Raw genomic sequence first — 14485 nt, 5'->3', positions numbered from 1 at the left:
GTGTCCAGGGTAATGTCAGCATACCAACAAGAAGGATGAACCACATCCAACAGGATTAACTGTGGACATAAGAGGAAGCTGTCTAAAAGGGATGTTCGGGTGCTAACCCAGATTGTATCCAAAAAACATAAAACCACGGCTGCCCAAATCACGGCAGAATTAAATGTGCACCTCAGCGCTCCTGTTTCCACTGAAACTGTCCGTCGGGAACTCCACAGGGTCAAAATACATGGCCGGGCTGCTATAACCAAACCTTTGGTCACTCATGCCAATGCCAAACATCTGTTTCCATGGTGCAAGGAGCATCTGGGAGAGTTATGGTGTGGAGAATTCCCAAAGAAGCGTACCACCCAGACTGTTGCCCAGAGTGAAGCATGGAGGTGGATCAGTGATGGGTTGGGCTGCCATATCATGACAAGTGAAGTTGAACATCTCCCATGGTCTGCACAGTCACCAGATCTAAATATTATTGAGCCACTGGGGTGTTTTGGAGGAGCGAGTGAGGAAACGTTTTCCTCCACCAGCATCACGTAGTGACCTGGCCACTAATAAGAAGAATGGCTTAAATCCCACTGACCACTGTGCAGGACTTGTATGTGTCATTACCAGGACGAATTGATGCTGTATTGGCTGCAGAAGAAGGCGCTACACCATACTAATAAATTATTGTGGTCTTAAAAAAATAATAATAATAAATAAAAATAAAATTGGTCATTGTCCAACCCCTGTATGTCAGACCTCTACAACACTAGTTAAACCTCTACAACATTTTTCAGGCCTCTACAACACTAGCCAGACATCTACAACATATCTCAAACATCCACAGGCCTCTACAACACAACAACATGTCAGTCCCCTGACAAAATAACAAAAAAAAAAAACACAACATAACGGAGGGGAAACAGTAGGAGGCGAAGTGGGAGCTGCACCTTCTATAATGTCCTATAAAGAGGTTGACAAAAATAAAGAGGTTGACACAGCTCACACATGGTACGAAATAAAAAATGCACTAACTAGGGCGCAGCAACTTCAGTACCACGCTTTAAGAGTTAAACAGTCACAAAATGGCAGGCAAAAGAAAAACATGTTTATGCTGACGCTGGTTGTATCTCGGTGAACTTGAGGAATACACAGTACTGAACGACGGGACCTGCGGGACTTTCAAGGGAGAGAATAAATGAAGAACGTGTGTGACAGAGGAGGTGTGGGTAGGTAGGCGCCTGTGAACAAGCGAGTGTGTGAGAGGTGGAGTGTTGGGTTGTGGGCATCTCCCCTGAACCCCGGAACTGGCCTACCGTGACAAACGTATGATGCATATTTACTCTTTGGTATGTTAAGATGATCTTCTGTTTGTCGAGTTGAGAAAGACCGTGTGCAGATATGTTGATGAAAAAGTTAGATCTTCTCCAAAGGGGATCCTCCTGTGACACTCTTATCTGGAGCTCTTCAATACATTCTGACATAACCAGGGCAGTTTGTGGACACAGTCATTCCCACTTTTGTCTTTAATCAGTCTTTATTCTTCAGAAGATACAGTACTAAAATAAACAAGTTTAAAAAAAAGTCTTAAAAAAGTAATAAAGCATACATATACTACATATTAATTACTGAACAGTCTACTGTCCAAAAAAGGCACTAAATCCTGAAATAAGACATACATGATTTAGCTATTTTGAGTTGATACAACAGTAATTTGTAATATAACTGTATAGAATATTTATATATTTGTAATATATTCACATATTGAACATGGACAGAATGACAGGACCAAACTCCCCCATGGTTTCCCTCAAACAGAACCAGTCAATTGCAGTTAAACCCAAAATGGAGATTTGGGCTCCTCTTTCCAAACATGTACTAAACCAGGGACCTCATGAAGGGTGCGTTATGATATAAATACAAAGAAGACAAGAATTATTTTAATTCAATAAAGGGATTACACGTAGAGGTCACTGATGTTATATTTCAGCTGACAGTAGGTAACACTTCTTCCTTCTAACAAAGTCACAAGGACAGGACCGCAATAGACCCGCATCAAAAATGTATTTAAGGTGGTCAAACCATTGGCACAATCCCTGGACTCTTCAGTGACGCAAGCCTCTTTTCAGCTGTCCTTCACTGAGGGACGGATGGACTACAACACTAAAATCCTCCATTTAGTTCCACTTAAGAAATAAAAAGTAACATTTAAATATGGTACATTAGTCAAAGCCTCTTTTTAAAAGTGGAATATATTGTTTTAATAGCAACCTTTAGGAAATTAAGATTGTCAAATGCTACTTCTTGATGCCATATTTTGTTTTTATACTTAAGCGGTAAGAAAAGGTTCATAGTCCTCACACCGAGATATGGTTACATCTAATGTTAAAGGCTCCTTGTGCAAAAAGAGGGCAATTTACTTTTGAGAGCATTTTATACTCCAAAGAATACACAAGAAGAGACAGGGAATATATGAACTTCTGAAACTGCAGATAATGAAAACATGCTTAAAAAAAACAGCTTCGCCCTAACTGGTGGACATTTGTATTCTAAAATTTCAGACTCAAGTGAGAAATTCATCAAAGATGTTATGACGTTTAAAGAGCCAATCAGTGTAGCTGGCTCTGTTGACAGCTCAGTGAGAACTGAATATTTTCTATGCTACCCTTCTACGTGTAAGGAATCAGAAGAAAGGGCAAAATGTTTTGAATGGGAGCAGTACCATGTCCTTAAATCCTAAATTAAGATGCACTATGGCCTTCAGCCCTAAAGTGACATTGTGGGAATCTCTACAGCTACTCCAAATGACTGCTGAAGTGGATCTATTAAACTCGATATTTATTTATAAAGTGGTTCTGGATAACCATTAATAATTAAGAACTCTAACCATTCACAATCCATCTTCTGTAATCAACATTTGTAACTGAGACGTGCTCCAAGGAGAATGGCCAAGTACCTTTTTCGTAACACACTAACAGAACATGGTGGCACAGTACCATGGTTGCTGAGTCTTTGTCCAGTCATCCACCGAACAGCCACCTACATTCTCCAGGCCTGTGCTGCATTCGCAGTGTCAGAGCCTGACAGTGTTCAGTGTTCAACGCAGCACCCACCTACTCGGCATTATGAGGTTACACATGGTGCAGTTAACAGCATTTCGTCTGATTGCTTTTAAAGAAGCCTGTATAAGAGCTGACCCCATCCTGGTCAGGTGATGGCAAAGCTCATGATCTCTTAATATAAGGCTGGTATGATTTCCAGCGAGCAGGCCCAAGTCTCGTGACTTAGGACATATCATAATCTCTCCAGCAGGGGGAGATAAGAGCACGGCTGAAGATGGAAATTAGCCGCATGAAGTCTGTGAAAAAAGAAAATGGAAAGGTAGGCTTAGAGGCACATGGCACCTTGGCCATGAGTGCAGGACGTTCTCGCAAAGGAACGGGACTTTCAGTCAAAAATGTTCAACGCTGCGAAGAGCAAGTGAGGAGAATTAGCAGCAGTCAGCTTTGTGCAATGACGTGAAGCTAATGGGTAGCTTCTTGCTAGCCACAGAAGAATGCTATACCTGTTCAGTTAAAGTCCTGTTAAATGTCGTGTGCAAATTTTGGTTCATGTGGTTGTAGTTAGCGAAGCGCTCATGGAGAAAGCACAGTCTTGAGTTTCTGTTTCACAGACATGTAGGCCTGTACGGCAGGGCACCATATAAACGTTACGGTACTGAGGTGGCAGTTGTAGGAGTGGCGATAATGTGCAGTTATTAGTCTCTCAGAGCTCTGCAGTTCCTTCAGTCGTTAGTGGTAATGTACTCCCCCCCCCTCCCCCCTCAGGCACATCACAGCATCTTCCCTTATCTCTCTTCAAAGTCAATTGGCATCTTACACTCACACCTCTCTCCTCCCATCCTCACACCAATCCTAATCTCCCCCTTTGGCAGGTGTGTGTGTGTGTGTGTGTGTGTGTGTGTGTGTGTGTGTGTGTGTACGCATGTGTGTGTCTGGCAAGTTCCTCAATCGTCATCAAGCACCTCGGCCTTGATGTCGCTGCTGACCCTGCGCTGCTGGGCCAGTGCCAGGATGCTGTGGTTGACCGCTGCCATCTCTACGGCCAGGGTGATGGGGTCCTGGTGCTCGCCGGCGCCCGTGCAGTCATCCTGGGGGGGAGACCAGGACACAGCTGTCAGTCTGGAGCCATCCGCTGGCTGCCGCTGCCCCGCCCCACTTCCTGAGCTTGGGCCCTGACTGCCTGGCTCCGCCCCCCCGAGAGGCCCCGCCCTGCCTTGGCCCAGTCCAGGCCAGGCTGCCCACCAGCCTGGAAGAGCGGGCACCTACAATCGCAAGAGCGGCTTTTAGGTCACAAGTTGACTGCGGTGTAGCGGGAGGTTCAGGTGTGCAGACAAAGTCTGATGGTTAGCCAGTTGTGGACAACAGTCGTGCTATTTGTGTTGTGTTATTGTGTTAAGCATCATGTTACTGTGTTAGGCTGTGCATTACTGGCACCAAATGAAGGTTAAGGCTGATCCTTATACACGCTTGTGTATCTGTATGAAAAGACGTCAGGAACGTCAGTCCTGGAGACAGACTCCAGCACACTTAGGTGACACCCATTCTGAAACACACCTGTTCCCACCTGTCAGTAATCACCAGGTTAAGTTCATGTAGTGGGGGGTGTTTGAGCGGGGAAACCACCCGTATGTGCTGGACTCCTGTCCCCCAGGACCCCATCACCGCACCCTTGGAGTGGGCAGTGAATAATAAAACTGTTACAACGAACTATTCCGTCCCCATGCAACATATTTATTATTGGCATAAATATAATAGTTTAACATGCAAGTGTGAGTAAAGCCATCGCGTTGGTCTGTGTGGCCAGCGTGAAGCCTGACGCCGTACCTGAACTGGGGAGGACAGGTCCCCTCTGTTGAAACCAAAGCTTCTGGACAGTGCCCTCTTTTCAAAGAACACAACACAAACAGAGGCAGAAAGATCAAACAACAGTTCTGGATTGGAATTCGCAGCTATCTGGGCTCTGGCAAAACAGACTCCTCTGCTCCGTGTCAGATTTAACGACGCGGGACTGACGGTGGCTAGGTCACTGGACCAGAAAGTGTAGAAAATATCGTTTTTACCCCGCCTAAGACCTGCTCCGTTGCCGTCTCGCCGTAGTCGTTGCCGTCAACCTCGTCGCCGTTGGACTGGCCCCCCGGGCTCTGCACATCGATTCCATGACTCTCCAGGATTGCTGCTTCTTCGAGAAAAACACACACCTTGCCATAACCTATCTGAGGTCATGGCGGACTGACATACGAGCTAATTCAATGGTTTTGGACCCCCATACTCAAATAGCGGCCCGCGGGCCATCTATTTCTGGCCCTTTCTGTTTTGAAAAGTGGTTTTTTTATGATTTTTTTTTTCAATTGCGCTATCCGCTCTTATTTTGAAATCGCCCAAAGCAGTCACCACAAACCCCCCCCCCCCCCCAGGTCAATAATTTACGTGTCCCCCCCCCCCCCCCAAATGGCCCCTTCAGTGATTGAAAAAATTTAATGTGGGCCGTCATCATTTATATTTGAGTACCCCTGATTTAGGACATGAGCTGGCGAACAGAGTGCACGTGTATGAACCACATAGCTAACACGAGTGACATTTTAAAATACCCCCCACACGACTTCAACATTACCTATGTTGGCTCTTCTCTTAATCTCCTTTCTCCGATTAGCAAACCAGTTGTACACCTTCAGAGACGTGACCCTCTCCAGATCAGAAAGCTTCTTTCCTAGATATAACGTCAACGTGAATTTCATCGGTTAATCCATGCATGGCAAATTCCAGCGGTTACAGTTCCACGCATGAGGTCTGAGGGTCTGTACAACAGCTGAATTCGTCTCACCTGGCTTTTGTATGACAGCATTGCAGGCATTGGCGATCTCCTCCCGTTTTGCCTCATCGGGGTACTGGTTCTCATTAAAGTAGCTGAAAAAAGCCAATTAAAAAACCACATTGTTATTGAGACAATAAACAAAGCACCGTTAAAGTAGGAGCACTCGGCTGTAGTCCTCGAAGCCTCGGGTCCCGTGTGGTGAGCGTTCCCCCAACTCTAACACTGCAGTGAACGTGTTTCTTGGTGGAAATAAACTGGATCACCTCAGCTAAATACCCAACACTCCCACTCTGACTGCTTTATCTGATGGCAAATGTCAGTGCGTCAAAACGGCAAGACGTGGGATGACCAGACAGCAGGAAAAGCTTTTAAATCACTCTGAGACAATGGCCTGACGTTTAACATGATTTGATGTGATGACGAGCCAAGCACAGACTGTTCTGTGATGATCCATCAAGTTTCTCTATTCCCACAGAGGAATCCCACTGAAATATCGACAGACCTATTCTAAGAAAGTGAACCCAAGTGCCTATAAAGAGGCAAAAAAGATTTTTTGGATCAAGTAACAGCTGTAGCTCATTTTCCAGTTTATTTTTATCACAACTGGAAGCCAGAGGTGGAATGTAAAACCTCATACTACATATGCATCCATTTGCAATACACTTATGGCTACAAGTGTCCAGAAAGCCTTAAAAACATTCTTACCTACGAATACGAACATAGTTTCATGACCTGAGCTACCAAACACTTCTTTATCTCCAAAATGTCCTCCTTTTTTTCCACTGCCCCAAACTCATTCAGGTTTGAGATCTCCTCCCCCCACCGTGTACTTAACTCAAGGTCACCGCGGGCTACAGAGCTCCGCCCACACATCTCAGAGACCCGCCCCTCTCACCTCTCCATCACGGCGAGGCACTCCTTCCTCCAGGTGAAGCGGCTTCCCCGGCGAAGGCGGAAGCTGCCCGGGCTGAGGCCGATGGGGGCGGCTGTCTGAGGCCATTCCACCACGTCATCCAGGGACACGGGGGCGGGCTTCATGGCCAGGGTGGCACCTGGGACACAAACACGACAGCTCGTCAGCCCATTGTGGGCGGGGCGTTGCGGGTGCTGGGGGGGGTGTAGTCTGTGTGAGCTCTCTGAGCCCAGTGCAGAGGGACGGTGGGAGGAGCCTTCTCTAGGGTGGGATGCTGCAGCTCTGATGACTTGTGGGGTCCACCTGGACTCTTACCTCCGCTGGGTGGTTCTGATGATGAAGGAACTCAGTGGTTCATAGACTCAAGGGTGTGGTAGACACTACAGATTCCATCTCCGATAGCCAAAATGACAATTTTGATACTTTTTCCATGAAGACTTCATTTTGAAATGAGACGGTTGTGAGTGAAGTATTTGATTTAATGAAGACTATGACTACTGCTTATCGTCTGTTTATACTTTATTTATATATTCTTAAATCTGGTTAAAACACTCCTGACAATTAGTTTTGGCATTTATCCAGTATTCAACAAATGACATCAGTACTGGTAGACGTTTGGCAGATATAGTAAAAATAATATGGACTCTTACATGAAAGACACATACTGGCAATTTCTGGCAAAAAGTTATGAGGACATTTATGCAACTGAAACATTAATACAGACAAGGAAGTACTTTGGTGCTGACATGGAGATATGAATTACACCAACACACAGACACACATACACAGGTTATGAGATGGGACTCCCCTGAATACGGGCTTATTGTGGAACAAGCACCAAGTGCTTCGTTATATGCTGGACCACATATCAACACTTCTATTCAGTGATAGGCTTTCTTCAGTAATATAGCATCCTCTCTCTTTTCAGTAATACAAAAACACAGGGTTTTATAGCCTAAATTAACACTTTCCACAGCATATAGGATATATGTACGTTTATGTCCCTCTAGTCAGGAAGCCCAGGTTTGGTTCTGCACTGCCATAGCCTGGCCTGCTACAGGGTCCACACATCTCAGGTGTAGGCTGGGACTGCTTCACCTGCCCCGCGGCACACGGCAGCGCGGACCCCTTCCACACGAGGACGGCCAACGGGACGGCAGGACATTTGCCCCCCCCCGGTTCGTGGCACAGACGGAGACCAGGACACAGTGGATGGATATGAGCCCTTTAATAATGGATTGATCGGGTGGAGCAGCTGAAGAGGGACTGGGCGGGGGGGAACAGGGTGGAGCTGGCCTGCTGGTGGGGGTGGGGTCGGGCATTACCGGGCATGGTCTTCTCCAGCTGGTACCAGCGGTAGAAAGCTCGCTTCTTCTGTTCGCTGAGGTCCGAGCCCTGCTGCAGGAGCCAGTGGGAGATCCGGCTCTGACTGATGCCTGTGGGTCACATCAAAGACACGTGCGTGAACAGCCTAAAGGACACGCCTCCTTATTACAGCCGAGGAAATACGCCACGCCCTCCACACGCGCGTGAACAGCCTAAAGGACACGCCTCCTTATTACAGCCGAGGAAATACGCCACGCCCTCCACACGCTCGTGAACAGCCTAAAGGACACGCCTCCTTATTACAGCCGAGGAAATACGCCACGCCCTCCACACGCTCGTGAATAGCCTAAAGGACACGCCTCCTTATTACAGCCGAGGTCAAACGCCTCCACGTGACGACGAGAACAGACATACAAGCAGCCGGAGCCAGAGAGATACAAACAGCAAGCCTGCGTCATCAGGAATCACTTTTCCACCAGCCAGGTGCCCATGCTCGTGCCAGAGCTGCTGCTAGTAACGTTTCTCAAGACTAAGCGAGGCCGACAAGAACGGACCCGCCTTTCCACCGGTCTGACAGCCGAACGATTCTCTTCCTCATATGGGCGTTCCCTGGTCCAGAAACAACTCAACCGAAGTTGACGGCATAAAACACGGATCACGTTATTGATTAGCAACTTTGAGTTCCTGCTTTGAGGATATCTGATGACAAGAGGATTAACTGTAAGTGCAGAGGGGTTACAAGGGCATTAATGCTTTGTTTATATTAGCAATATGTCAGGTTAGTGAGCAACAGCTGTTTTCTGGAAATACAAGTATAATAAAATTAGTAATATGTACAGTAAAATTAGTGAGTCTCTGGGAAATGGCAGATAAACAGCTTTACAAGTGACAGCAAGGCCCTGCCTTTCGGCCGACTGAATCATCAGTTCTTTGGGTCCAGACCAGCAATATTAAGGGCCAAGAATGGCACAGACCAGTGGAAAAGTACACAACAGCTTAAAAATCTGGCACTGGTGCCACAATCATAAAAGTGCTACAGGTATCCAGAGCACCTACCTGTGACTTGGGCGACTACAGCCTGTGAGATTCGCCGACTCCCTAAGAAGGCCTTGATCTCCTCTTTGATTATATTACTGTCCTTTCTATATACAGTATGTGAGAGAGTGAGAGAGGGAGAGAAACAAAAAAGAAAATAGTTTTAAAATGTCCAGTTCACAGAGTGAAGGCCATGACGTCCGGTGCTGCGACCATGTCCGACTGACCTCATCAACTCCTCCACCTTCTCGTCAATGTCCATCTCCTCCTCGGGGGGTTCGAAGCCGAAAGGACGAGGAGGGGCGTGGCCGAGGGGGTACTGGGGCGGAGACAGCTTCCCATTGCTCACGGGCACCAGGGCGTCCCTGCCGTTTTGAGCGGGCGGGGCCACCACAGCCACCGGCACTGGGAGGGCGGGGCCGGGGGGCGGGGTCGTGTCGTAGCTGTTGGGCGAAGGGGACAGGGCGCCGGTGTGGAAGGCGGTCTGCGTGGCGACGGACGCGGTCGGTGATGAGCTCGGGGGGGCGGCGGCGGTGCTGCCCGGGCCGGGGTTGCCTTCCGAGGGGGCGGAGTCAGGCTCTCCACCGGCCCCTCCCCCTCCCCAGGGGGCGTGGCGGCGCCCGAACTTCTGCACGTGCTCGCGCTCCAGCCTCTCCAGCGTGTCCAGCGCGTGCAGGATGTCCTGACGCGTCATGCCGCTTCGGCGCAGACGCTGCAGCAGGTCGATCTGCTCGATGGTGAAGCGCGGCTCGTCCGCGTAGCGAGACATTCTGCCCAGAGCACACGGAGAGAGAGAGAGAGCGAGACAAACGATGGGCTGACGGCTACGACGCCTCCCTGCCCCCCCCCCCCCCACACAGCTCCACTTTCACCGTGGAGCGTCTGAGCAGTGACAAGTGCTCATTGGAAAACAAATAAAGATGCAGCCCTAGTACGGAGGCAGGCCTAGTACGCCAAACTACGGGAAGACGACAAGAGCGTTAGAAGCGAACACGTACAGTAGACCAGAACCAAAAAGTGCTGCTCTTCAAATCATCATGTCTTCACATCCAGCCACTCTCGGGGCCACGGGAAGCTCTGCTGTGCGCTTCCCCTCCAATCGGAGCGGGGGAATATGAAGAGGTGAACTCAAGGATAATACATGCATTACAACAGGATTTTAAATGGTCTTTACACAGCACACAGAGAGCTGAAGCTGCAGGGGGGTGGGGTGGTTAACTGCCAGGAAAATTTCCATCCTAGATAGCCAAGCAACTTTTAACAAAAGAGCCAGTGGGTGAGTCACTCAAAACAGCCGTTTTATCTGAGAATAATTCTTACACTGCTGAGCTCAGCTAAAGGCAGATGCACGTGTACGCAGGCGCACGCGCGCACGCACGCGCGCATGCGCGCGCACACACGCACACACACACACACACACACACACACACACACACACACACACACACACACACACACACACACACACACACACACACACACACAAGGAGCTTCTTGGCTTTTGAAAGCAGGAGGGCAGCTGTTTTGATCTGGTGCATATCCGCATGCCTGCACATCCCCCTCCAGCCCAGCGGTCGTCCTCCCTTGAATTCTGATGCAATCTGTGTTCCATATGGAAGCAAGTCATTACATTCCCAACCAGGAGTCGTGAATGATGCCACAGACATGTTAATTCTGTGCCCAGGCCAACTCACCTAGACCTCCACGCTGATGTCATGGATTTTCTTGAAGAAAACAAACATTTTTTTTTTTGGAAAATGTAGATTAAATTCATGAGAGTTTTTTTCCTCACTTTTCCAACTCTTTGTATTCTAGGAATTTCCCATTCTTGGTATTCTGTGTATTCTAAGCCCCACCCACTGCCTGTTTCTCATTGGAGAGGCTTGAAGTTTGTAGTGAACATCCATGAAAAGGATAATTTGCAACATATCTTCATATAAATATTTGCTGCTCAAGATTTTAACAATAATCAGATTAATATATATTTTTTTACTTTCTAAATATAGCTTCTAAACATTTGACTGTATATTTTCCCAAGAAGGATTATTCCAATTTCCTTGAAACATTTTTATGGTAAATATATTAATATTCCTGATAAACATAATAAAGAATGGGGGAAAGATGTAATGTTGGTGCGTACCCTTCATATTCAGTCATCAGTGTATCTTCATCCGCTTCTGTCCCAGCTGTGAATTCTGAGTCCTTTATCACACATGGGGGACTCTACTTCTGTCAGACGCGACAGTCTGTCCTGGGTCTGGGACTGTGACTGTCCTGGGTCTGGGACTGTCCTGGGCCCCTGGGTTCCCTGTCTTTACGATCCCCGGTGAGCCGCGTCGTTTGCTGTTGGAATGCAAGTTGAAGGATCTCACCACACAGTGTTTATGACTTCCACCAAAAACAACTTATGGTTGGGCAAACAAGTCAAAGCAGCCGCTTCTCAACTTCAGCATATCCTCGTCTGCTCCCGGCTCGGCTAACCTTGAAGAGCTAACTTCGCCATTAGCGTAGGCTCGTCTTGCCACAGTTTCCCTCGTCTTGGTAAGCACGGCTCCATGATCTCACGGTCACATCTCACCACTAAATGATGAAATCTTTTGGACTGCATTCTTTATATAGTTCTGGGTATAGAGCAATCCAATCTACAGTCAGCCCAAACCTGTTTTGGGTGGGATTAGCCCAGACATGTTTCATTGTTTCCTAATACTACTAGTTGATGTGAAAAATTAATTCACCTGTACTAGTATACTTGCAAGCTGTAACTTGTTAATATCTTGACAATAATGAAAAACAGGCTAAGGGATAGAAAATCTTGATGCCAACATAGCACAACTACTTGACTATGAAATAAAAACACTGGATGTCATTTTACAACCAGTGAACATTCTAAAAATGCTGGTTGGTAATTGTCATTATCCTCTTGAAAGTTCAACAGACATTTCAACACAAGCCAGTGGAAAATAGGCAATTGGCGAGTATTTACACATAAAGAATCACAAGAGTGATTAAATCTATCCCAGATTACAAAACCCCATAACTAAAAGTAGAACTTTGGGATTTTGCAAGATCTCGTTAATTTAATATATACATTTTCATGCCTTTTTTTTCAAGGAAATTCATGACATGAGCTCGGAGCTCTGAGATTGACTAATCACACCAAATATAATAGTCTACACCTTGGCATTGACCAGCTGGTGAGGTAAATCCAGCCAGTTCACACATTCCCACAGGTGAAAAAAAACACCCCGGGCAGACTGTTGTAGCATGACAACCTCCAGCCGCTTGTTTATATGTGGCTTTAAACAGGGGGTGTGTGCTAACCGCGCCATCAATACAAACATGAGCACACTAACCGCACGGTGCACACGGAGGCTGGGAGAGGCAATTCAGTGGAGAGACTTTGGCAACGACGGCCTCTCAACACAGCAACATACTAGTCAACTCCTGAATGAAAATACTGAAATGATTCAGAAGTGACCTGATCGCATTTAATTCAGTATATGTGCTGGTGGATACTGTATGAGAGCTCAAGCCTCAACACATGAGACCTTCGAGTTTGGTTTCTGAATGCGCATTCAGCAGAATATATAATCAGGGATAATATTACTACTATTATTTCTATAGAATTTAACAGTATACTGTATAGTACAAGGGGCATGAGGCATGAACAACGCCGCACAAGGTTTTGAGGTTACTTTTGAGAAATGCCCCAACAAACATCTATAGAGACATTAGAATTAGGCCTAGATTAGCTTTAGGTCAGTATGTACTTTCTAGGGTACATTTGTTCCCTTAAAGACGTGCACTGATCAATTCTATTTGTCTTCATAGTTCAACACAGCTATAAACTCATATCAGCAATAACAAGTTGAATCAGTGCACACACCACATGACACATGTGTCCAGTTTGCACAGACTCGATGGGAACTTGGGGTCATCCGTGAACTTAAATGACCAGTGATGTAAAGGGTGGCTAGAAACATCACACACCAGCTCCATCTCCACTTCAGGAACCACAAGTGAGACCACGGACCACGCAGGACCTCCAGGAGACCAGGCTGGCGGTGGCCACAAACTCGGCTCGCTACTCGCCCAGAACAGAACCCAAGTGTCCCAAACTACAGACCCAGTTCGACTAAAACAGCGTTTGTTTATTAAAACAGCGTTTGTTTATTAAAACAGCGCTCGCGCTCCGACGGGATCTCACCTTCTTCTGTAGCCGCCGCTGGGCCTCCGTCCGCCGCACCATTTAACCCACCGGCACCGTATCGGACCTGCGGTAGTCGTTCTCCCCAAGTGTCCGTCAACAGATTTGCGGCAACATTTCTCCAGTGGGCCCGCTCTCTCTCACTCTCCCTCTTGTCTTTCTTTAATCGGACCGCATTTCGAAGCAAAAATGATTCGCCTTTGTCTGACTGACAGGAGCCATATTGGCGTTAACGGTAAACCTTGAGCGGCTTCATGGGAGTTGTAGTTTTCTTGGCGCGCAGCGACGCGGTAAAACTGCGAAGCCTTCAGTGGTCGAGAACTACAAATCCAGTGTATAAATGTTACGTGATAATTCTCAACTAGGAACAAACTGTACTGTAGAATAAACATGTCCTGATTTTCTGTGATACTTTATGATGGAGAAAATTTTTTTAAATAATTTTTATGAATAATACTACAAATGTCAGTTGTCATTGACGTGTGTAATCTTTTAAAATGTCTCACGGATAATGTAGGATATAGGTGAATTCGTAAAAATTAAATGCATTGGTTATTTTAATCATTCATTTTAGAATGAACAGTGAAAATTAAAAAAGATTTAGTTAGAAGACAATTTAGGCTAATAAAAACAGTAATAGAGGAATAAGTGATCCTTTGGTAATGCTTGCCCATATGGCTCATTTGCAAGGAAAGGTACTGGTGAAAATCTGTGACCAGTTGGCAGTGGTCAGCAGTTTTAACTTTGTACAGGTCTGACTGTGACTAGTGGATTAGTGCGACTGTCCTGTGATTGTGCAGTCACCCCCTCCCGCAGCGTTTCCACCCCCTCCACCCCACCCCGTCTGAAAGGGTAATGGCGCCCTCTAGTGTATATTCGTCAAATATACCAGGTGTGCTGAAGTCGAGTGTGCAAATGTAAGTACTGTAATGACGAGTGATGGCACAAGAATTAGAAATTGTTATTAGTTACGTGAATATGGAAAATGGAAGTATATTGATAACAATGTTATATCTGTGTCTTTCCGTGCTGAGCTTAAAGTTTAAATGACAAATATTACATAGATATAAGTTGAAATAAAATATATTCAACCAAATAATATAATTTTTTAAAATATATGTACACAGAGGAGAGAAAGATATCATGCTCGA

General features: G+C 46.4%; 1 protein-coding gene across 11 annotated transcripts; it reads right to left on the bottom strand.

Moving 5' to 3' along the window:
- Positions 1-711: 711 nt before the first annotated feature.
- On the bottom strand, positions 712-13594 carry hmbox1a (homeobox containing 1a). 11 transcript variants are annotated; one of them, XM_076977993.1, is made up of 13 exons: positions 13335-13594; positions 11268-11470; positions 10822-10851; positions 10126-10728; positions 9355-9897; positions 9149-9234; positions 8092-8202; positions 6749-6905; positions 5863-5945; positions 5653-5748; positions 5102-5220; positions 4866-4922; positions 712-4303 (listed from the first exon to the last, which is right to left on the bottom strand). In XM_076977993.1, the coding sequence occupies exons 5-13, from the start codon at positions 9894-9896 to the stop codon at positions 3986-3988; spliced, it is 1569 nt and encodes a 522-aa protein (XP_076834108.1). In that variant the 5' UTR covers position 9897; positions 10126-10728; positions 10822-10851; positions 11268-11470; positions 13335-13594; the 3' UTR covers positions 712-3985. The 11 variants fall into 11 exon arrangements, with proteins under 11 accessions (XP_076834108.1, XP_076834107.1, XP_076834103.1 ...); XM_076977992.1 differs by having other exon boundaries at positions 10676-10728; positions 13335-13593; XM_076977988.1 differs by lacking the exon at positions 10126-10728 and having other exon boundaries at positions 13335-13592.
- Positions 13595-14485: the final 891 nt, after the last annotated feature.

Source organism: Brachyhypopomus gauderio, chromosome 17 (assembly GCF_052324685.1).
Source record: "Brachyhypopomus gauderio isolate BG-103 chromosome 17, BGAUD_0.2, whole genome shotgun sequence".
Taxonomy (NCBI): domain Eukaryota; kingdom Metazoa; phylum Chordata; class Actinopteri; order Gymnotiformes; family Hypopomidae; genus Brachyhypopomus; species Brachyhypopomus gauderio.
The sequence above is the reverse complement of the archived record's forward strand: the minus strand, read 5'-3'. Positions and strand labels throughout refer to the sequence as shown.